At 41.8% G+C, this 25,655-nt stretch overlaps 1 protein-coding gene across 1 annotated transcript in view; it reads left to right on the forward strand.

Annotated features, from left to right (window-relative positions):
• LOC148514013 (cilia- and flagella-associated protein 47-like) overlaps positions 1-25,655 on the forward strand; it is a gene marked incomplete at its 3' end in the record, with an annotated part of 651,210 nt that overhangs the window by 91,627 nt on the left and 533,928 nt on the right. Inside the window, exons 16-21 of the mRNA XM_088481183.1 lie at positions 10,848-10,978; positions 11,261-11,383; positions 11,977-12,108; positions 12,823-12,900; positions 13,854-13,998; positions 15,441-15,535. Of these exons, the coding sequence (XP_088337309.1) occupies positions 10,848-10,978; positions 11,261-11,383; positions 11,977-12,108; positions 12,823-12,900; positions 13,854-13,998; positions 15,441-15,535 (704 nt within the window). The remainder of the gene's footprint in view (positions 1-10,847; positions 10,979-11,260; positions 11,384-11,976; positions 12,109-12,822; positions 12,901-13,853; positions 13,999-15,440; positions 15,536-25,655) is intronic.

A 25,655-nucleotide genomic window follows, 5' to 3' on the forward strand; every position in this document is an offset into this window, starting at 1 on the left:
CATTTCTTAAAGGGTGGTGTAACCCACAAAGTGCACTACTCTCCAGCAAAAATAAAAAAATATTTTCTGTGTTTGTGTGCGCTTTAGCCGCACGTATATATCAATATAACATAGATGGAGGACCAAACTTTCTCCGATAAAAATAAAATAGGTAAAGATCAAGAACCACTTCCTCCTAGTGCTGTTGCTGCTGCTGGGAGTTGTTCATCATCCCAGAGAGGAAGTAGGAACATCACTACTTTTACTAAACAATTGACCCTCCAACAGTCCCTAGCGATGAGGATGAAGTACGACAGCAGTCATCCTGAAGCAAAACGTATAACTGAGGCCTTGACTGCTATGTTGGTGTTAGACGTGCGTCCGGTATCCGCCATTAGTGCAGTGGGATTTAGACAATTGATGGAGGTAGTGTGTCCTCGGTTCCAAATCCCGTCTAGATTCCACCTGCATCCTCAAAGCAGCAGCGACAAGCGTGCGTCTGTCTGTTAAAGGGTGGTGACACCCTCAAAGTGTGCTACACAAACAATTAAAATATTGTTCTTTTTTTTTCTGTCTTTGTGAAATGTGTGGGCTGTAGCCGCACCTGCATCCTTAAAGCAGCAGCGACAAGCGTGCGTCTGTCTGTTAAAGGATTACATCGGTGACAGCATCCAAGTAGGCATGTCAGACAGTCCGTACCTGTACTGGCAGGAAAAAGAAGCAATTTGGAGGTCCCTGTACAAACTGGCTCTATTTTACCTGAGTTGCCCCCCCTCCAGTGTGTACTCCGAAAGAGTGTTTAGTGCAGCCGGGAACCTTGTCAGCGAAAGGCGTTGGAGGTTGCTTCCACAAAATGTGGAGAAGATGATGTTCATAAAATGAATTATCAACTCTTCCAGGGAGACCAGCCTCCAGAACGTACAGAGGGACCTGTGGTTCCAGCAGGGACGAATTAATACTCTGTGAGGATGAGGATGTACACACTGAAGAGGGTGAGGAATCGGTGGATGAGGAGGATGAGGATGACATCTTGCCTCCGTAGAGCCAGTTTGTGCAGGGACAGATTAATTGCCAGCTTGTTTTGTGGGGGCCCAAACGAACCAATCATTTCAGCCACAGTTGTGTGGCAGACCCTGGCGCTGAAATGATTGGTTTTGTTAAAGTGTGCATGTCCTGTTTATACAACATAAGGGTGGGTGGGAGGGCCCAAGGACAATTCCATCTTGCACCTCTTTTTTTTTTTCTTTGCATTATGTACAGTTTGGGGCCTAGTTTTTCAAACTGCCATCCTGTCTGCCACTGCAGTTTCACACCTAGATGTTTGTGCCGCCCACTCGTGTCGCTTAGCATAGTCATCCAGCTACCTCGGTGCAACCTTTTGGACATAAAAACACTATTGTGAGGTGTGAGGTGTTCAGAATAGACTGGAAATTAGTGGAAATTAAGGTTATTGAGGTTAATAATAGCATAGGAGCAGAAAAACCTACAAATTCTGTGATTTTAGCTGTTTTTATGCTTTTTTTCAAAAAAATACAGATCCAAAACACAAAACCCAGAACCCAAAACACGGAAGGGTGGTTTTGGCAAAACCAATCCAGATCCAAAACACGAAGAAAGATCCAGATCCAAAACCAAAACACGAAAAGTGGCCGGTGCACACCCCTAATATATATATACTGTATGTGTGTGTGTATGTATATATATATATATATATATATATATATATATATATATATATATATTTATATATATACTGTGTGTGTGTGTATATATATATAATATATATATATATATATATATATATATATATATATATAAATATATCTATATGTAGAGCAAGTGTGGCACTCGAGAGGGTTTAGTATGCAAAATAAGGAGTAAAATCCTTATTTTGCATACTAAACCCTCTGAGTGCCGCACTTGCTCTATTTCTACAATTGTGGGTCTGGAGTTCGGACGCATATGTGCAGGCAATGAGGTGCAGTTTATTGTTTCAGTGAGTGCCGGATCCCTTTGGAATATATATATATATATTCAAATATATACTCTGCAATGATTATGGCTGTTAATATAACACAGAAAGGTTCCCCAGATTGTCAGGATCACCTACAAGCAAACACTGTGGACAGGCTGCAGCCTCATATGACGTGCAAAGGGCGTCCACTCTAGATTCTCCACTATTCTCCACTATGTTATTCGGCGTGACATTTTGAACATGCAAAAACTATGCAGACAAATCACCAATCTCAGAGCTTCAATTAAATAAAAAGCATGTAGATCAGGGGCTGGCTGGCAACTTTCAGCCTGGGGGGCAAACACAGGCAAGTGGCCCCGGCTTATCTACCATCACATTGTGAAGCATTCAGGTGTCACGGCCAGGGTATTTCAGCATGGCGCTAGGCGAGTGTTACCTGTGAGGTCATTGTGGCGCGGGCTGTCTGGTGGCGGAGCTGGTGTCTGGCAGGGGGCTTTGGCTGCGCGCGTTGTCGTGCGGGCCTGTTGTCACTCTGCGCTGGTAAGGTCTGACGGCGTCTCCGTTCCATTTGGCATGGGCGCCGCCATCTTGCCTTCTGGCCATGTGATGCGGCTGGCCAATCCTGGTGAGTCACATGTTCCCTCCGGCCAGTAACAGCATGGCATGGGGTATTTAGGAAGGGTCAGTGCCTTCCTTCTTTGCCAGTGCAACGTGTATCTCAGCCTAGCTGAGAGGGAGTTCTCTGTGCTTTCCTGTTCCTGTGAATTCGCTGTCTGCCAGTCTGCCTGTCAGCTCCTAGCTCCCACTGGACTACCCCGCTTCCTCCATCACCCTTGCCCATACCTGAGTGCCTGAGCCTGCTGACATCCTGCGCTTCAATTCACTACCTGCAAACCTGGCTTGTTTATTTTCAGTTAACTATCTGCAAACCTGGCTTGATTATTTTCAGTTTCACTACCTGCACACCTGGACAGCTCTAATTGTTTCTACTTGGACATTAACCCTTTTGCTCCCACCACAGAACTCTTGTGCACATTTATATATTCCTGGACTTTTATTTACTGCCACATTATATGTCTACTCAAGCACTTATTAAAGATCCTAGTTTTATTTTCAAATCTGCTTCTGTGATCGCTCCTGCTACCACCCCGGGTCCACAAACAACCCAGAACATCACATCAGGTGCTTGGACCCGATAGGGTAATGCCTGAACACACCATCACAGGAAAACCCTGCCCCCACCCTCCCGCTGGCATTATTATATAAATGCTCAGGGGGAGGGAAGGGGCACGGCAATGCAGCACACTCTACTTATATATACACTCACACCTGGTTAATATTGGGGGCAATAAATGATAATTATCAGCATTAGGAACCGATAATAAAAATGCTGCTTTGGGGCCCATATTAATATATATATATATATATATATATATATATATATATATATATATATGTATATGTATACAAACATTATATATATATCCCTCACACAGTTCCCCCCCACCAGGGGTGTATCTAGAGGTCTGAGTACCCCTGGCAAAGTAAGGGACTGCCCCCCTCCATATTTTCAGAAGAATTACATCCTCTACTTATATTGTTAAAAACTTAAAAGATATTAATTTAAAATAAAAAGTACCCACCTTCACTGACTAGTTTCTGCCTAGGGGGAGAACACAATGACGTCAGTAGCTCCCCTACCTCGAAGCATCGCTCCCACTCACCACAAGCAGTACACTTAGCTGCTCAGTCTCTGTCTCACTGTCAGTATGTGTTACTCAAAAGTTGTGATCCTTGTGGACAGCATCAGAGACAGTAACAGCACCTGCCAAGATCACGGCGGTGCCAGAAGTGCAACTTTTGAGTAATTTATGCTAAGGGCTTCCCATCCCATACTGTGCTCCCCTCCACATCCCACACTGTGCTCCCCTTCTAAATTCTGCTCCCACACTGTGCTCCCCTTCCTGTATCCCAACCTCTGTGCTCTCTTGTTTCCCCTCCACATATATTCTGTGCTTCCCTTCCACCTCCACATTGATCTCACATTTTGTGCTCCACGGGACTAGATGCTCCCCCAGCATTAGTTACTTTAAGTAACTAACTAAAGGCGCGTATCCACTAAACGATTCACTCCATGAGCAATATCGTTTAGTGTGTCCCCGGCAGGGGTGTGCTCAATGTCGTTAACAGCATTGAACACACACTGAATGATATCGTACAATATCGTTCAGTGCCGATCCTGCAACAACCTCACAATAAAGTAAGGTTGGCCAGCAGGTTCGGGGGATGAGCGACAACGTCAACGACCAGCAGGAGTGCGCATTGCTGGTTGTTGACAGCATATCCACTGCACAATATTGTGGACGATGAACGACAACAATATCGTTATCGTTCAAATTGTCCAACTTATCGTGTAGTGGAAAGGTGCTCCCGGGCAGTCTTGTTCTCTGAGTGCTGCTGGCTCCTCTGACTCTGTCAGCATCATTGACAACCCACTGCCAGACAACATCACGTGGCAGCACAGTCATTGCCAAGATGTTGAAGTACGGGGTGCCGGCCTGGTATTTCAAAAGTGGAAGTGTCACACACAGTCAGTGTGTGTGGTCCGGGCTGACCGGCACTGCCACCGGCGCTCCACACTCAATAAGCACCCTGGCTGCCGGGAAGTGCCAGCAGCTCCCCGTCCACAGACCACATACCACTGACCACAGTAATGATCGGCAGCCCTTTTAGATACTCCCCTGCCCTCCACACACAAAGCTCTCGCCGCTCACTCAAATCTTTCCCCTCATATAGCTCTCCCCTCCTCACACAGATCCCACCCTGTCATAGCTCTCCCTTCCCTACATTGATCTCCCGAACACACAGCTCTCTCCTCTCACCTATACAGCTCTCTACCCACTCACTCAGCTCCCCCACTCACACACACACACACACACACACATAGCCTCCACCTCTCAGACCCCCCTTCCCCACACACACAGCTCTCCCCAATCACTGAGATCACCTCCACACACAGCGCTGCACCCGTAGAGATCCCCCTCACTCAGATCCCCCACATCACAAAGATCTTTCCATGTTTAGCTGGGCATGCACGTCCAGATAAAATGTCTGGCAGACCGACAGACATTTTATCTGGGAGCCTGCCAGCCGCAGATGTCCGCGGCATACACTGTGAGATTTCTCTCACAGTGTATCAGCCCGACATCCGCACTCCGTCCCCGGGGGAGGAGAGATTTCCCTGTTCCTTCCATGGGAAGGAACACAGGAAATGTCGGTCTGTCGGCTGCGGCTGGGCATACACTGCCCGATGCGGCGGACAGGTTACCCCCTAAATATCGCATCGGACAGGCATGCTGGACAATCCAGCATGCTTGACCGAGCAATATTTAACCCACGGTCGGCCGCAGACACGCTACAATTATCGGGGCGATCTGCGGATATCGGGTGGATCGCCCCGATAATTGTAGTGTGTATGGCCAGCTTCACTCAGATCCACACACACAAACACACACACTCCACCGCTCAGAACCACCCACCCCACACACAGCTCTCCCCAATCACTGAGATCACCTCCACACACACACAGCGCTGCACCCCTAGAGATCCCCCTCACTCAGATCCCCTACATCACATTGAGATTTTTCCACTTACTCAGATCCCCTCTCACACAAACACACTCCCCAATCACTCAGGACCCCCACACAGTTCTCCACCCCTCCCCCTCCCTCACACAGAACTTCACCCACACATAGATCCCCCCTTCCCTAACACAGGACACACGGGGGGGGGTGGAGAATCACCTGTTGAGCTTGCATTACGTTGAGAGCAGTGTCTTCATACAGGGAGTGTAGTGTGGGCGTGGCGGGAGCAGCGAGTTCCGCTCCGCCCACACCACGCCCCCTTCTCAGAAAGCACTGATCTCTCAAAGTTTCAGGCTCAGTAGGTGGTCCCTTAATGCCCCGTCTGCACTCCCTTTTCCAGCAGATTTAAACAGGCTATTAGGATATGTGCTGACACTTATGTGGTCACTGGTCAGCACATACAGTACCTCCGGAGGACCACCCCATAGTTTGCCCAGTGTCTCCATGTCTGCTGGCCCCTGCTCATTCTAGCCGCACTGACACTGACAGCCGGGAGGCAGCAATATAAACCTCCCCGGCTGTCACTAGTATATGCTTGCAGCGGCGGCCCTAGTGCTGCACGATTGTACCGGCCCGGGGGGCAGATGGCACCCTGCCTCCCGGCCCAGCCCGCCACTGATGTAGATTGAGATTGTTCTTACTTCGGTAGACAAGCAGTAGTCAGCTTTAATGGTTATTGCACTTAAAGGAATAACCTTTTGGTTACTGTCAGCATTTCATTTAGTACTACAGGCTGCACCTGGACTTTCTGCCCTCATTATACATGCAGTTTCGCCCCCTTCAATCTGCACCAGCCTCAGATCAAAGAAGCAATGAGAGGAGATAGCTCATAGTGCAATATGTAAAAAATATCAAATAAAATCTCAAAATAATTATAAAGGTGCCAATTTCAAGCGTACTTTATGACAAATGGATATACATGTATAAATATATTCATGCACACACATATACACACTAAAGGTGCGTACACACTGGGCGATTTAACTGAGCGATGTAATCGTGCAATCACTCAGTAATCGTGCATAAATCATGCACTATAATGACGGAAATGATCAGCGATGCGCGTTCCCGCTGATCGTTTCTAACATTGTCCATCGCCTGATCATGCAGGCCAATCTGTCGATAACGACAGATTGGCCATGTTTAGGAATGATGGAGTGTGCCTACACTGAATGACTGATCGTTCAGTGTAGGCACTACAGGGGAACAGGAACGACGGTATGATTACGATGTCGTAATCGTACTGTCTTTCCTAATTGCCCAGTGTGTACGCACCTTTACACACACACTACAGTATACATATAAATATATATATACTGTATATATATATGCACACACACTTAGATGCACACTAATAAATATATCTATATACATACTTACACACACATATATATATATTTTAATATATGTATATAACAATACAATTATTACAATCTTTGGTCAGTGGCTTTGCACTTACAGAAGGAGCTCCTTCTTCAGAGGCACTGCACTGACACGGACACCACTTCACGGACACCACTTCAACCAGCTGCAGTTCATCCCCAATCAGCTCAGTCACTCAGGCCTCCTTCAAGGAGCTGAGCTTAGCTTCTCTTATGCATGATGGTGCTGCTGGCGGCGCTTGTCTGATGTCACGCAGTGTGACGTCACATGGCGAGGGGGCAACTGCATGCATCATAGGGAAGGCTTATGGAGCCTCCCACTGCACCGCCAGTATTATGCACGGTGGTTCTTGAGCCACCAGTCAGCTGGCAGGCAGGGGGTTTGCGGTTTCAGTGGGCAGGTCTTGAGTGGCTACTGGCAGCCAGACTGTAACAGGAAAATATTGTTTTCCTGTGACTCTCCAGTCCAGAAGCCCTGCAGATTGTGTGGGCCTATTTTAATGGTGGGGCCTGGAGCTGCAGCTCCACCCGCCCCATTGTTAATTTGGCCCTGAATTCTCATGTTATTGCTTATAGTTGGTTAGTGAATATTTCAGCTTTCTTTAGGAAATGTGTTTTTTCAAAGTAATGACACATCACCTACTGTTTATTATTATGGGTGTTTGAAGTTACCACGGCATCATGCTTTTCTTGGATTCCAGAACTGCATGGTGACTTTTTGGGGTAATTTACTAAGCTCCGTGTCTAGTCGAGACTGCAATCATGGGTGTGTTTTGAAATTTTTTAGAACTTGGAAATTTACTAAAGGCAAACTCGGGTGAGAAATCATGAAACTCTCTTTAAAACACGGGTGAAAACACACAGAAAAATAAATACACCATCAGCCAAGCTCTCAGCCAAAACTGCCCGGGAATTTACAAGAATCATGATTATAATCACGGGTGTAATTTTAGCAATCTCTGTCCTAAATAGAAGTTTCAAATAGACTACCTCCTGAGCTGCATATTTGGCAGAAAGATACACAGATCAGTGTGATCTGTGTATGCTTCTGTCTGTAATTAGCCAAAAAGCGTTAAATGTAAAAAAAAAATGAGTTGGAGTTCTCGCCCCAAACCATAACCAGCCCCGAGCTCCTGAGCCAGTCTTGGTTTTAAAAGTACAGTGGACAAAATGTGTAGGGTACTCCTGTATTTTGTGAATCAGCACTGGGCTCTGTGAGCTAGTCCTGGTTTTAAATAAATATACAGGGAGAAATTTCGTGGGGATCCCAGCTCTTCCCTGCACCATGTGGTGTACTATGCTTTTTTAAAAGGAAAAAAAAGGGGTATCAACCGTTTGTGTGTCGACCATTTTAGTGTTGACCTTTTGACCCTATCTACCATTTGTACCTGTCAACCTTCTTCCATGACGATCTTCAGTGTGTCAAGCTTTTGTCTGTCAACCTATTGTCTGTCTAACATCTGGTGTCTATCTAGACATTGTAAAACTTTTAACTATCTATCTATAGTCCAGATACCATTATTAAGTTGCTAGATAATAAACTAGCATTTCCAGGAACAGACAGAGAAAACAAGATTGTTAGTTCTGCACCAAGCCATTATGGATAGCAGGGCCCCTACCTCTCAGTCACTCTGGTGCTTCCCCAACACTCTCAGTTTACACCTTGCATGCAGAGGGGAATGGAGGTGGAAGTCACAGGAGGGGAATGTCAATATTGCTGCTTTTGTATGCAGTAAGCTGCATCACTACATGTAAAACCATGCAGAACCCACTCAAATTAAAGTATTACACATTCTCCATTGTCACACAATATGGAAAGAGTTGTGTGTTTGATTTACGTAAGTCCACAAGGTGTAGGGCAAACTAGAAAGACTAAATGAGTGATGTGGTGTCATTAATTCAGTATTTTTAGGCCACTCAAAATGCTGGTGTTTTAGACAGTTGGGTTAAATTTCTCGCATTCATGGGCAGACATGCAGTGGTGGATTTCTCGCTAGCCATGTGCCTAGGGGCGCTACCTTCTGGGGTGGTGCAGCAGGATGCCTCTCCCCTCAGCTCAGCCACCCTCCCAATGTATGAGAGTTGATGATCCTCTTTTGATGAAGCACCAGCAGGGGAAAGGGGGGCTGCTGGTGTCGCTGGCGTGCAGGTGGTGCGAGAATGGTTGGGGCTACCTGTTTAAATGTTGTCTGCCGGGAGGCTTCAGCTTCAAGTCCAGCTGGCCCCTGCCATCAAGAAGGGGGCGGAGCCTGACCCAGAAGTGACACTATCCTGTTGTCTATGCAGAGCCGTCTGTCACTACTGCTGGGCGGCTCTGCAACTTTGCTTAATTGCCTGTGACCTCGGAGGTTGATGGCAGTTGTGAAGGATGGGGTGGCCAATGATATTTTGCCTAGGGGTGTACTGATGCATACATCCACCTCTGTAGATGTTCATATAGGAATAAAGCTGCACCAAGCAAAATGGAGGGACACAGTCACTCAATTGAGACTGTCCTGTCTGAATTGAGACAGTATTTGGAGGTCCACTAATTTGTCCAAGTACTGTTTATTTCAGTTCCTGGCCACCCGATCACATGAAACAATGTAAAGTGCTAATGAGGCTCAAATGCAAAGATCTTGCTGACTCAAGACGGGCAGGATAATCCTAGGCAGTGAGAATCTGAAGACCCTTGCACTATGTGGATAAAGATATAGTTGGTTTCCTCCTGGATGCTGTGTTGTAGTAAGAGTTACCCCCAAAACAAGAAGAAACGACAGAAGCAGTAATAGCTTTCTGCACCAAATGGAATTTTACTTGTAAGGGAAAACATTTCAGTTAATTTGAACAAAACAAGATAATTACAGGTTGTGCAATTAACAATATGAACAGCATGCATTACTGGATCAATGACATTAGGTAAGAAAATAAATGGATGCAAGTGCGACTGAACTGCACATATGGATCTAAGGGCCTGATTCAGAGCCGCTCGTAAGAGGCCGCTCGTTCGCTCCGAGCGATGTTTGCCCAACTGCGCATGCGTACGGATCGTTATACGCATGCGCAAACCAGTCAGTGCGGCCGAAATTCGTTTGTTCGCTAAATAGCGAATGCCTGCTATTTTGAGTGACAGAATGAGGCGTATGTGGGTGGTAACAGGGGAAGGTGCTTGAAAACGGGGAGTGGAGATCCGAACGCAGGCGTGCTTAAAGGTCAAAACGGGCGTTTTAAGGGTGTGAATAATTAATACAGCAGCGTCATTGACCACGTCACTGGGTTATTTTATAGCCAGAACTGCTCGCAAGATTGTGGTAGCAATAACCAACCACAAGAATAGCGAGCAGTTCATACACTGGCCGATGTACTCGATTAATCTAATAAATAGCGGACATGACGTAGGATGCGAGCGGCCAGGGGGCGTAATTTTCCAAAAAACGACCTCAAGTTTTGTTCGCTCGTCCAGACCTAGAGGCGTGAACAGACCGCAAAGAGCGAACAGTTAATTTGAATAGCCACCCCTATTTTCTGGACGAGCGAGCGCTAATTGCATCCGGCTCTGAATCAGGCCCTAAATGCGGATTCTCGCCCATATGCTGAGTTAGATTCATCTATGTAACCACACTGCCCATCTATACACATGGATGTAGCCGTCATCACTTTCAGCATGTACTTGCACCAGCCCTGTGCCAATTGGAAGAGATCTGTCCAAATTCAGACAGTTCTCTACCTATGCTCAATTCAACATGTCCCACAATTCCACGTACACACCCATGATATGTATAAGACTGCCCTCTTTTTAGCCTTGTAGAAAACTCAGTGACAGTACCTTGCTTTGTCATCCTAGTCACCCTATTTGTTCTTTATTGTTCATTTACTGTATTCGTTTAGGCATAGTGGATGCTTATAGAGACCTTGAGTGTGAAGTTGTTTGGCATGCAGGATTCAGCTCACCAGACATAGGGGAACTCAGTCTGTGTGTACAACAGCGAAACACACAAAAGCTAAAATGCATTGCAGAGGTAACTATGGCTGTTCTACGCTATATATATAGGTAAAAATACAGGGTTTAGTAACATCATACTAATAGTAAAATGCTTTAAATACAAATGTTTTATTCTGATTATCTGTTGTAGTGCTGTAAATATAAATAAATAATAAATTTTATTTAAATGTACCGGTATTTATTTATTGACCTTATTACCTGCATGGGGTTGATTTGTAGTGAGAGTGACACTTTAGTTTATTCTATGAACACAAATGTAGTCAGTAATAGACAATAATCCAGTTCCTCTTCCATGCAGCTTGGACCCACAAGTGTCCAGTTTACTGAACAAAGGGTTCTTTTCCATCATTCTCCACTTGGCCTAACAACCTTCAAGACAGCCATTATTCAGAACACAGGAGTGAACCATGCTTACTTCCAGGTAAAGATAAACTTACTTGATGGTCTCTAGTTTAGCATAAACTACTTGCTAGTCGGGTTTAGGACTACAATCATTTTGAATTAACAATCTGGAAATCCCATATGACCAGCTGATAAAAGCCACACCTTGCTTCCCTGTGGCAGTTACATGCATTAGAATGGGTATCTACACCTCTCATTTTGCTAATCTAAGTGTATGAGGAGTCTCAGCACATAGGTAGGTCTTCGGTTATTTGTTTCATTTTGCACCAGCTGAGCATTGCGCTCCTGTGCTAAATGTACACCTATCCACCAAGGCCGTAACGAGGGTAGTGCAACCAAGGCTTCTGCCCAGGTCATAAGGCCAAGGGAGGGGGGCATGTTCACTCCATTGCGGGAAGGGGGTGTTCTGGGGTTGCTATAGCACTGCTATCCATTGAGATGAGATTCTTTGCAATTCATTACCTGACCCTCAAATATACTATGAGCTATATTATTTAACACACCTGATTGAAAAATACAGTTTTTGTTTTCCTCAGTAGTTGTCAAATACAATTTCTGTGTATTTTTAACATGTTTGAGCATTTGTAGTCATTCTTTTTTTTCTGTTTCTAGGTTGTAGATATAAGCCCTTTGCCTGGTATGGCAATTACTCCGTCACAGGGTGTAGTGCCAATAGGTGGGCATGCCACTCTCAGAATCTTCTTCACACCAAGAGCTGTTATGAAATTTGACACAAAGGTTGAGGTAAATGTACATGTGAAGCAGTAGAACACAAATAAACCTTTATGGATATACATTTTCATTTTTATATAAATTTTCAAGTACGAAAGTGAGCACAATTTTGTAAAACTACATTTTTCACCTGCCAATTGTGGTCAGTTGCAACAATTAACTTTGTTGCATTAATTTGAAAGATTTAAATGGCAAAGATGCAGCTGATTTCCAGGTACTTATAGAGAGGCACTGAAGCCTGAATTACATAGAATAGGGACCTACTGATGACCTATTGTTTTTTCTCTTATTTTCTCTATTCGTCGATTATACAAACCAATTGGGACCAATGGTAGATTGGACAATTGTTTTTTTCGGAGAATTGGACATGTGCTTAACTATTTATGTATGCTGTTTTTCCATAATGGTGTAATACAATTTTACTTTATTGGCTAATATACCATCAAATATTATTTTTGGATCCCATAAATTGCAATATAACTGGCAGCCGTATAATCACATTCTACTGTATTGCATTTCTATAAATTGTGAGTCTCCACTCTCCATGTACTTAGTGTATTGCAATAATTGTGTCAAATAAGTAATTTGTTTTATTTTCATGTACTTTACAATCTGTGTAATGTGTCCAAAATGCATGTAGAACAGATAACAACCACATAAATGTGAATAAGGTCTTTATAAGCAGCAGGAAATAATTACATATTGTGTTTTTTCCTTTTCTGTTAGGTGTCAGTGCGCAATTCAAAGACTCTAGAATTGAGAATTGGTGGATCGGTTGTCCCTCCGGAAGTAGACGTTTCTGTGGTGAGTATAAGATTTATCACAATTTATTGTGATATGATATTTTCTGAAATCCTAATTTGCGCAACTCACATTAAATAATTATTTGAGATAAAGAAGTCAAACGGTGGGAAGACATTTCACACTGACTGCGTTAATAAAATAAATACATTATTTAGTACATCATTTGGTGTTTGCAGGAATGTAGCTGAAATTGTATCTGTTCCTCATGGATAACCCCGCTTAGTCACTAGTGTGTGTTATGACCACAAATTGTAACAGAGCAGCATCATTAATGGGTAAAGAACACATCCGCTTATAAATGTTATGCTTGCTTTGACTTTCTAGGCTCCTAGCAAAACAGCACATTATGTTACTTCATTTCATAAAATGAAACTCAGAATTCTGTTAATAGATGCACAAAGATTCACTGTTTCCATTAGAATATGTGCAATATAAATAAATTGTAACTATGCATAAATAGTTATTTATTAAAGATCTATAAAACACTTTTAATAAAGTATTAATAAATGTGTGATTTAGCTCCAGAAAAACAATATCGATGTTGATCGATTTTCATCAATTTCAAACTGATCAAAATTGATAAAAATCGACCTTTAGTAAATATACCTCTACCTCTTAGTTTATTGATACTCATTAAATAAACATATTATTTTGTTTGTTAGAGTGTTTCTTAGTTTATTGATACTCATTAAATAAACATATATTATTTTGTTTGTTGGAGTGTATGTAATGTATCATTTGTAAGAGTTACACATAATGTGTCAAACAGTATATATCTTTCAAAATGATCTGTTTGACATTTGAAATATATGTGACATACATATACTGTACATATATATAAATAACCATACTACACAAACTTTATATTAGGTGGTTTAAAATAATTGCAGTTGGAACCATATATCTGTTGTGATGGATTTTGTACATATTGTAATACAAATTTTTTTTTTCAGAGCTCATTTCTTTTTCCTGGCGTTTATGTAAATTCTTCCCAGGCTATACCATTTTTGCTTCAGAACAAAGGAGCAGCACGTGCAAAAGTAGAATTTGATCTTTCAAAATACCAGGACTTCTCTATGAAGTTCAAAGAAGAATCAGGTACCTCTCATAATCTGAGGACAAGTATTATGGAAAGCTAAAACTACTTAAATAAAATAAAAAGCAAATATAGGGAATACTAGATATTTACAGGCAACATATTATTTAGACTATGAAATAAATAAAATCAACATATCTATTTTTTCATCTTTCAATTTACAACATAACTTTTTGTGTGAGATATATATATATATATATATATATATATATATATATTGTATATGAACTACAAGTCCAAGAAAATATTGTTCAATTAATTTGCAGGCTACAATCCACATCCACAGGAAAAATTGTCATCTGCTTCCACACTGCTTGTTATCAGTTGTCGTCTTCCCCAATGTACCCGAATCCAACCGGGAAAAGATTTTGGGGGTGCCACATAGTGCATTAAAAGTATAAAATTTTTATTTTAGCAATCATGTCAGGCACTGGAAAATAGCATGCGTACAAACAATGACAGTTAGTCCACCGCAGGTGAACACGTATAATGGATTTCTCCAGCAGAGCACCAAGTTCCTCCAGAGTCTCAGAACAGTAAATCTCTTGCTCCCATAAAAAAACTATGAAAATGTGAACCTGATAATTCATCAGGGCTAAGAACAAAATCCATGTTTTACCCTGTAGAGTCTAGAGGGTCCCATTTAGATCTTTTTGCCCAGTTAGTAAAAAAGGATTTTGAGAAAATTAATGAAAAAGTGATTCCTTCTGTTAATAATTTATCTTTAAGCAGAGAAAAATGCTTTGAAGCAATTGAGTGAAGATAGAATTATAATAATTAAGCAAGCAGATAAGGGAGGATACGTTTAGGTAGAATTGATTATGAAACAGAAATGTACAGAGTATCGTCAGATAAAAGTTACTATTCCAAACTAAAGGGAGATCCCACTAGCAAATATTTAGAATCAATGAAACAGTTATTAGAAAAAGGTAGAAATGTAATGTTTTTAGGAAATGATGAATATAGCTATTTGTGTAATGAACATCCAAGAGTGGCTATGATATATTATCTACCTAAGATACATAAGAATCGGAATCACCAGCCGGGCCATCTGATTGTATCAGGCATCGATTCCTTGACAGCAAGAATTTCTGAATATATAATGTGTTTTAAAAAAAAATGTTCCATTGTTGGATACATATGTTATAGACTCAACACACGTTTTACAATTATTGAAACTTTTACTTGGGATAAAGAATTATGTTGGGGGACCATTGATGTGCAGTCTCTGTATACTTCTATCCCACATAATAAGGGGTTACAATGTATAGACAGAGTGCTTGCTGATGATCCTGAGATGGATTTGCATAAAATCATGTTTTGATAGACTGACTTAGATTTGTGTTAGAACATAATATATATTATATGTATACTATACATAATATATATAATATAAAATATCAAATACAATTGTCAAAATTACTTACTATATTTTGTGTTCCAGTAGTTGAAGTTGACCCACTATATCCTCATCTATATACTGTGGATTTAGAGGAGAAGGAGAGTTTGCACTGTGCCCTTTACTTCAGTCCTAAAGAAGTAAGTTTTAAAATCTGGTACATTGTATATAAAATATAGTACATTGAAAATATTGCTGTTTTTAGAACAATTGCAACTTATGTAAGTTAGCAGTTTTTTTCTATTTTGTCTGTCTGTGCTAAATGGCAATATTCACTTTTCATATACCGTAATCATTTCTTGAAATAATTACTCAGATTGCAATATTTTATTGTACAGTCAGAAATATATATATGAGACCAGCTTTCATTAATTTAATTGCGATATCTGATTGGCATTAAGAAGAAAGTATTTGTTATTTAGTTTAAATCCAATATTTCTAGAGGTAAATTTACTAAAGTGAGAGTTTCTAGAAGTGGAGATGTTGCCCATAGCAACCAATCAGATTATATCTATTATCTTCCAGAAGGTGCTTTTTAAATGTTAAGTAGAATCTGATTGGTTGCTATGGGCAACCTCGCCACTTCTAAAAACTCTCACTTTAGTAAATTTACCCCCTAGACTTAAACAGGTATGTACAAAATACATATTTGTATCCCATTGATTTATTGCTAGACAAATCTTTTTTTCTGTTAATTTTACCAAAATGAAACCACCTTTCTGTTTGCTGCCAAAGGCTCATGAAAACCATTGCTCAAGCTATGAGTGCTTCTTACTGATTGATGAATAACTCCATAAGCAATTACATGCCTGTTTTCAAATCTGTCTGTTTCTCTAATTAGTTTACATGTAAAGCAAATTGCCTTGTGGGATGTTAGGAGTTGATGTCTATGGTGGCAATTTGTGACAATTATTATATATCATGTCTCTATATCAATGAGAGAGGATGTGAATTATACACATTCTAGACAGAATACTAATGTTTGATGTATCAGTACATCATAACGTCACATAATTCAGCCCACAGAATTAATTTGACTGTATACTGTATAACAAAATGTCCATATTCCTACAGCAAGGTCAGAGGTGCAATTCTTTATAGCTGTAACCAAGCCTAAGCAGAAGAAGCAGCTGGCGTATTTACCATACATTGTACTGAAATTACTCATTTTTTTAAACAACTTGAGAATACATCTTGCTCATTAAGACATCAGTGGTCAGAAGTCTGAATGTATTTCAAACATTTAGATAAATTAAGTTTTATTATCAGAATGTCTTAAGTCTATTGTCAACTGATCATCTAAATAAGTAAACATAATAACTACCTATGAGAGTAACCCATATGCAGGTATCATATTATAAGTTCGGGAAAGACACAGGAGCCCAAATCAATTCTGTTGCTGTAAAAGGGACAGATAATTTTCTTTTTACTACAATGGAGGTAGGGAAGCCAATCCTGGGTCGTTTTTTTCAATCCCAGGATTGAAAAACACTAAATCCCAGGATTCCCGGGACACCAGGGATGGAGTCAATGTGACAGGCAGGCGTGGCTGAAGGGGCGGGTCAGGGTTGGACGCACAGCGTGACCTATGACATCACACCAGGGGCCGGGATTGAAATGGTCAATGGGATGGAAGGTTGCGGCTGAAGGGGCGGGCCGGCATGGGGCAGCGCAGCGTGACCTCTAATGTCACGTCACAATGCACACAGCTGGGGGCCGGTGCAGCTGGGTAGTGTCTGAGCGAGTGCGGCAGGTACTCAGCGCTGCCCGGTATAAAGAAAAGCTAAACTGTGCAAAACAATCCTAAACCGCGCATGCAATCGCTAATCCCAAAGCTCTAATCCCGGGATTCAAATCCCACAAAATTTAGGACACAATCCCAAGATCCGCTGATCCCGATCCTGGGATTTGCCTCCCTAAATGGAGGTAAATAAGACCAAAAAGTTAAAATATTTTCATTTTGTTTTAGGTCAGGAATGCCACCATGAGTGTCACATTATTTTACTACAAAATCGCAAAATCAACAATTATGACACGTAAATAAAGTGATGAATTCATGGTAATAGTAAAATATATCACAAGGGGCAGATTTTGAAAGTGCCCTCATGTTGTAGGAAAAGAAGTTGTCAGCAGGCAGGACCAAATCGATAGGAGGTGGGGCAGTACATGTTTGAGGGTGGGGATAGCCCACTGCAATTAATTTTCATTTTAGTAGTAAAGTACCAGCAATTGTGCTGACCTGTACAAATCTAACCCATTTTACTCATTCAGATTCATGACTGTATCTTCCCTGGAAAGAGTTGGGCTACCCCAGCACAGCTCAATGTATTTAACGCAATTGATTTGGGACACTGCACCAACAGCAAACAGCTGAACCATGAGTCTCTTAGCAAATACAGTTAAACAGTGCAATAAACATTTTGTTTAGTTAGTACATTATCCTCTTTAAAAGTCAACAAAGAGTTTGTTAAATATTCTGTATACTTTTTCCTCTCCAACTCAAGGGTTGTTGGATGTACATGTAGACAAATTGAAATGTGTACATACCTGCCAGGAACATAGGTTCCCGAATAGATTTAATGAGACAGTTGTGATTTGGTATGATTTGTAAGATCTATTTTAAATTGCTTTTAGTTACAGGCTCTGGCCCTGATTAAGAGCCGTACGCTCTGACAGAGCGCTCGCTCTGAATCAGGGCCGTCCCTCTGAATTTAAGAGCGGCCTCCTGGCCGCTCGCATAGCTGTGGGTGCATGCGCACTTGGCCAACATCGACCCGCTCAGCGCTCGCGAGCGGGTCTGAATCAGGCCCTCTGTCCCTTTTTAATTGTTCTATATATTATGTATGTTTAGTACATTTTGTGATGCTTTATAGAGCAATGTATGCATGTCTGGGATCTCTTATATAATTCCTATTAACTGGAACGCTCTGAAAACCACAGAGCAAAATAAGTAACTAATTCTACCTACTCAGAGATTTTTTTATCATACACACAGACATGGTCACCATGTATTTCTTCCTACAGATACTTGGGAGATGTACCTGAAGCAATATTGGTAGAGGAAGGAGTAACTTTTAAATGTTTTTTAATCTTTTGGTCCCAATTTACACAAAACACCTTTATCTCAGAGCTCCAAGTTCCAAGCATCCTGAATAATAAATCCATATTTCCCAACTGTCCCGATTCACAGATCTCAGAAGGGGCAGAATTTATATGAAAGTGGGCATGCCCCAAACAAGAATGCGCATATCGGGGTATAGTTTAGGCAGATCAGAGATGGGGCTTATTATGAACCAATTTGTATGGCTAAATGTTGGGAGGTATGTAAACCCCTTACCTGTACACAATGGTATAGCCAGTTTTTTACATGAGCAGGAGTGAGCATGGAAAAATAGACTCCCCAGCCCAAATTTATCTCACGTGCCCCTTATAAGGCCCATCTGACAATCCAAATGCCCTCTCATCTGTATGTCCCCCTCTCTATATGTCCAATATTATTCCCCATCTGTATATCCTGTATTGTGCCCTCCCCTGTCATCTGTTTATTCTGTATTATTCCCACCCAAAAACAAAAACTCCATAAGCTGTATGTCCTGTATTATGCCCTTACCCTCCCCTTATCTGCATGTCTTGTAGTGTAAACTCCCCATTTCTGTTTCCGTATTGAGCCCCCATAGCCCCATATGTTTGTCCTGTTCTGTGCTGCCTCCTCATTCTGTGTATTTCCTATTCTGTACTGCCCCCGTCATCTGTATGTCCTGGTTTGTGCTGCCCTCCACCCCCACAGTATCCTGCTATTTCACAGAAATTTCATATTCATGATAGTAACATAAAAAAGCCATAAAAACAGATGAAATGCTTCAGACCTCACATCACTAACGCCACACTGTTCTCCTACTACTGTGATATGCTGTGAAGTGTCTGTGCTGATACTTCCCGTGGTCCTGCTGTTTGTTAAGCTATCACTGTGTGTTCCCAAGTGACAAGCCCGATGCATCAATGATGCTGCAATATCTCTTCTTCTATAGCACAGAAAGCAAAAAAGACCAGCATGAAAGTATCATATATGTTTAAAGGCTTTATCAATCACTCCAGCTTTTGAGATATAACTGCTTCCTCTTAATATATTAGGTAACACATTGCCATTCTTTTCGCATTACTAGATACAACACCTTGTGTTGCGCACACAATTACAGTCACTATAATTTAGTTAACAGAAAATTGGAGACAAGTCAACTTATGGAGTAATGAATGCTCTATTATACAATATCTGCTCATTAGTATTTATAAGTAGCAGTTTAACCTGCAGATGTCCTTCTAATGTATTTTTATTATCACTGGTTTAAAAAATCCTGAAGAGATAATTGGCACAAGGTTGAATGTTAAGACTTCAAATAAGGTGTTTTTTCAGGATACATAAAGCAGACTCTTGTTCACTAAGTATAGCTAATTATTGTTAAGCTGTATTACCTTGTGATATGCTTGCTGCATTAAATAATTCCATTTTTTTTGCTAACAGTAATGCTTTATTTATTTATTTACAATTTTACACATGTGTTAATTAAAGATTTGTCTAGATATTCAGTCCCAGATTTATCAATGAGTGATATTCTTGCTATCACTCGTTACTAATCTTAAATGGTGCTCCAACCAGTCAGCTCCTGTCAAATTTCAAACACATGACAGTTAGGAGCTGATTGTTTGGAGCACCATTTAAAATTAGTAACGAATGATAACAAGAATATGACTCGTTCATAAATCTGGACCTCAGTTTAGTGGCAAGTGTGCACACTTGGTTGCTGGAGTAGGGTGGGCAGAGAGTGAATGCTTGTACACATGAAAGTCATTGGTCCTATTAAGAAATGTGCACAGCCTTTGCACACCAACTTCTTAACATAATGGATGATAGAATATAGAAAGTAGAAAACTATTATTTCTGAATCCATGTTTAAACATGCAGTATGTTTGGAAGCCTGCTTTCATGGCTGTGTATAACCATTTGCATACTTACAGTATTATTTTATACAGCCCTGCAAAATCTGTGGCACTATCTCCAACTGTCTCTCTGCTCTCTCTTCCTGGATGTCCCAGCTCTTTCTTAAACTTAACATATCTGAGACTGAGCTGATCATCTTCCCACCCTCCCGCATTACCTCGCTGCCCACAATTTCATTATCTATTAATGGCACAACTATCTCCTCCAGCACCCAAGTCCGCTGACTTGGAGTTATCCTTCACTCCTCCCTCTCCTTCAAACCACACATTCAGTAGCTCAAACATATTTCCGGATCAGACCCTTTCTCACCCTGGAGGCAACTAAGGCCCTCATACACTCACTGGTCATCTCCAGATTGGACTATTGTTACCTCCTCTTATCTGGCCTCCCTGACTCCCACCTCTCTTCACTCAATCTGTCCTCAATGCTGCTGCTTGACTCGTCTTCCTCTCCAAACGTTCTTTACCAGCCTAACCACTCCTACAAGCCCTACACTGGCTCTCCTTCCCTTTCAGAACCCAATTCAAGGTTCTTACACTCACTTACAATGCCCTCACCCAATCCTCTCCCATTTACATATCTGATCTTTTTCCTGTGCTGCTCCTTACCTCTGGAATTCTCTCCACCTCTCTACAAATCTTCAAACAGGCTCTTAAAAGTCACTACTTCATCAAAGCCTTCCAGCTCTAAACCTAACCTGCTGCTCCATGCTTCTTCCTGTCTACCCCATCTGTGTCACCCTTCTCTGCCTGCCCCTCTTCTTTAGAATATAAGGTCTAATGAGCAGGGCCCTCTTCCCTCATGTGCTTCTCCTACCCTCACTCAAACGATCATCTACTCCAAACTCCCCACAAGGGCACCTAACACTTGGTAGCTGATGCCCTGCTGCTTATTTTTGTGTGTTATGACTGCTATTGTAGCAACGTATATAAACTATATCCTTGTCCTGCATTGTTTTGTACTGTAAATAGCTGTTTCTGTGTTTGCTCATTGGTTTATGTAGTTTGTGAGGCGCTGCGGAACCTTTGTGATGCTATATAAATAAAGGATAATAATAATAATAAAAATATATGATTTGTTGATGTTGATGATACTTTTTGTGCCTTCAATAGTGAGAGGTTTATGGCAGGGTAGGGAGGGCATTTGTACTTTGCTACAAGCTGTGGAGTTGCTTCTGAGCTTATTTTGCTTTGGCTGCCATGTAAACCGATTATTGCTTAGATTTTATTTAGTATATTTTTGTTATATTTTCAGTTTAGATCATATATATGGTTGAATTATTTTTATAATCCCATGTGAAAAAAGCTATTTATGTATCTAAACCACAACCATTTATTAGGGTATATGAGTTAAGCATATCTTAAGGGCATTTTAACAATAAAAGCATCATAGGGTTCCACCACATACTAGGCCTAATTCTCAGTTGGGAGCAAAGCGAAAAAAGAACAAGTAACTTTGCACCTGGTTAAAAACCAGTTAAAATGTGCAGAGAGATTTAGATATGAGAGGGGTGTGTCCATGGTAGTAGAGAGCAGTGGCCTCAGTACTGTAAGGGGTGTGGCTTAATCACATGCATGGCCATGCCCCCTTCAGCCAGGGGCAGATCCGGGGAGCACAATCAGTGTGATAACTTGGGGGTTGAGTAAAGTGCAGGCAGAGGAAACTGCTGCACTGTTGAGCTCAGCAGCAGCAACCTCCATGGACCCACCAAAGCCTAGCACACAGCAGCATGTGCTGGGCTGGGGAGAAAGACTGCTGCCACTGACATGTAAGAGGGAGGGGGGGCGGCCCCGGGTCCCCGCCGGGCCCCTCCAACAAACCCTGGACCAGGTAATTAGTACCTCCCCAATGGCCCTTGGTGCCCCTGGGTGTGTCCAAACTCAAATTTAAGCTACAGCTGTCCAGTATTTGTGGGCTACATACAAAAACATATGAAAACAGCCAGTATTTACCCTGAATGTAAAATAAATGAATGTATTTGCACCTCTTGCATTGCAACATGGTTTGTTCCAGATACAGTTACTTGTTTTTTTTTTTCCTTTGCCCCCAACTCTGAATGAGCCCCACTTCCCCCTATCTCCCAGTGCAGCTTTTTTTCAGATCACTGATGTAAGAAGCAGTGTCTGTCACTCAGTGGCCCTTGCTTCTATGGACAGTTTCCACTTTCTTTTCCTTTGAACCTTCACAAATTGTTAAAATAAGCAAAACAAATGAATAGCTGTGCCCCTTGAAGAACATGGAAGATAACTAAGCACATGAAAGGTGGTGCTCAGCAGGGAATTAGAAGGGGTGTAGAAGCAAGCATTGTCTGCAGTTACATTTCATTGATTCCAACAGAGGAGAACATAATAAGGAGAGTACAGAAATGTATTTGTTTATCTTTGAGGCCAGGAATTGTTAAGAGCTTCATTTTATGTTTGCAGTCAAAGAATATTTAATGTATTGCTACTTAAAGTTGCCACTCTTGTACAAAGTAATGATTCCTTCATTGTAGTAGTACAGAGTCTAACAGACTCTGTGGTTTTCACCAGGGACAATTGCAAATCAATATGGGTTCGTCTGATTGGAACCTGCAGGTTACCACCCTCTAACTGTCCCTTCACAAAACTACCTGTGAGTTTGGTACGAATATGAAATTACAGAACAAAACCAGAATCTACGAGAGTGGGCAGATGGACCCAAAGGTCAGGGACATGGACACAAGTTTAGGAACAGAGTAGACAGACAAATAGGTCAGGATAACATGCAAAGTCAAGGGGCATCCTGAAAATGGTACACCAACAAAGTGACAAATACTGTAAACAATATAGCTGGAGTAGGGCAAAAAAACCTAATACTATGACAACTTGCTGCAGCCAGAATGATACTTATACAGGCAGCCCTATTTCAGACTTCCTGTCCCATGACATCAGTGTCCAGCTGACGACCCTTTCCAGGAGGGGGTTCCTAATCGCAGCATGGGGCCCACTGAGGAAGAAGTTGCTGGACAAGGAATAGACATGGCAAGCACTAAAGGAGAAAAGATGGCTGGGAGCACGCAACAAGAGGCAGAACACTCCTGCAACTGAACTCAATATGCCATTTTCTTTATAAATTCTTTATTTTCAAAGAGATTTTTTTTTTTTACATACAACAGGTTATATTATTAAAAGTACAAATGGAACAAATAGCAAACTGTACATATACAGATCACATATAATAGTCCAATAAAAAACAATATCTACTAGATATATGGAAACAGTCATTTTATATCCAGTCAGAAATATCAAAAATACAGAAATTTGCATAACCGAAAAACCCGAAACTACAAATAAAGAATAGAAAGAAGACATGAAGAAGGGAGAAGTAGCTAGACATTATAATAAAATCAAGAATGTGGAATAAGGGCTTTATACGAGTCAGAGGATTTAAATTCAATCCAATAGCGATTTCACACGCAGTTCAACTGTGATAGTATGCAAATCCATTGCGATCTCTATGCCGCCGCAGCACAACATAAGGACGCCCACTTTACCTTACACACATGTGTAATGTTTAGCAAGACTGCAAAACCATCGGTAACATCGAGTACCATCGCAGCCTCACACACACTTGCACAAGGTCTGACTTTACTCAGAAATTGCTAACTTCATCGCACATTATGATTCCTCAGGCTGCGTAAGGCATCTCAGTGGCTAATTTATGCATGCCCATGCAACAGCATTCAAATGCGTTTCTCCGACCACCCCCCCGTCACCACCCACAAATGGCACTTCCTGTCCATCACTCTGTGATGGGTCTGGGTAGTCACTGCGATCGCAGTCCTGATCGCAGTGGCCGGCTTGTGCTTCCACACTGCGATTCATGTGCAGTACGCAACAATTGGTCGATTGCGTGCTTAATCGCAGTAGCGATCGGTAGTGGATCAGGCACTCGCTCTTTTCTCAAATCAGAAACATGGGGCCTGATTCAGACCCACTCGCGAGCGGCTGTCCGCTCGCAAGTGGGTCGATGTTATGGACTGAGCATGCGCACGACGGAGGGAGCTCCGTCGTGCGCATGCGCCAGACGCGACGAGCGAAGGAAAGTCCTTCGCTCGTTGTGTCCGATCAAAGGGGGCATGCTGTCAATGTTGATTGACAGCACGCCCCCTTTGGTGGGCGTGCCGGGGGCGTGCCTCCCTGACGGGGGCGTTCCCACGGGAACGCCTCCCGTCAGAAGCCGGCCCACTGACATCACTAGTGATGTCAGTGGGAGTGATTTTGGCTCTGATAGAGCCAAAATCACTCCGGAGCTTGCGGTTGAAAACCTCAACCGCAGGCTCCGGCTCGCAAATTCGATGGTCGCGATGGTCTCGACCATCGCGGCCATCACAATGCACGCTCGTATAGCCTGTGGGTGGTGACCCACAGCTATACGAGCGTCCAGGAGGACGCTCCATGAAAATGGAGCCCGGCCCTCATTCAGAGCGTGCGCTCTGCTCTGAGCGTACGGCTCTGAATGAGGGCCATGGTCAGGTCCTAAATATACAGTACACCATTGTAGCTCACCCAGATGGCCTGACACACTGGATATGAATTACAGTTGTACTGTAGATTTTTACTATGACAAAATTAATTCTGGACACCTTCAAAGGGAGGTAAGGGGCACTGGGTGATAAATATCTGTAATGCATTTCTTAGTAAAATGTCATACTCCTAAACGTAGTTCTACAGCATGGTGCTTGTCACAGAAAAATATTTATCAGTAAATTACAAAATGCTTTTTTAAAGAGAGAGCACAAAATTATTGCTCCAATTTCTGTAAAAGGGAACAACACATATGCCCTTAGTACATTTTGTTCACTTTTTTGTTTTTTTTCATAGAACACCTATTGCGTAGAATAGAGGCAGGATTTGCAGTTATCTATACTACTAATGTAAATACATTTACGGCATACTTTTTAGAGTTTGTACTTTACAGGTGGTGTACAGTACTTTCAGAATTTGTAATTAATTATAAAGCTTTGTAAAATATGAGATAAATGATGAATTATTTTGCATGTTTGGTTATGTCCATTTCAAAAATATGATTTTTAAAGTACTTAATTGATCCATAGTGACAAGATTTGCATGAGATTATTAGAAAGGTGTAATACCTGACAGCAGTTGCACTTAAAAATGGTTAGAAAGAAAACCCACAAACAGTATGATTTTGTTGTTATTTTACTACGTTATTCATTGTTGATGGCGCTTAAGCCATTCATTTGCTTTTTGCAGTGCATTTCACTAAGACTACATTTATTT

Source organism: Taudactylus pleione, unplaced genomic scaffold (assembly GCF_031769625.1).
Source record: "Taudactylus pleione unplaced genomic scaffold, aTauple2 ptg000265l, whole genome shotgun sequence".
Taxonomy (NCBI): domain Eukaryota; kingdom Metazoa; phylum Chordata; class Amphibia; order Anura; family Myobatrachidae; genus Taudactylus; species Taudactylus pleione.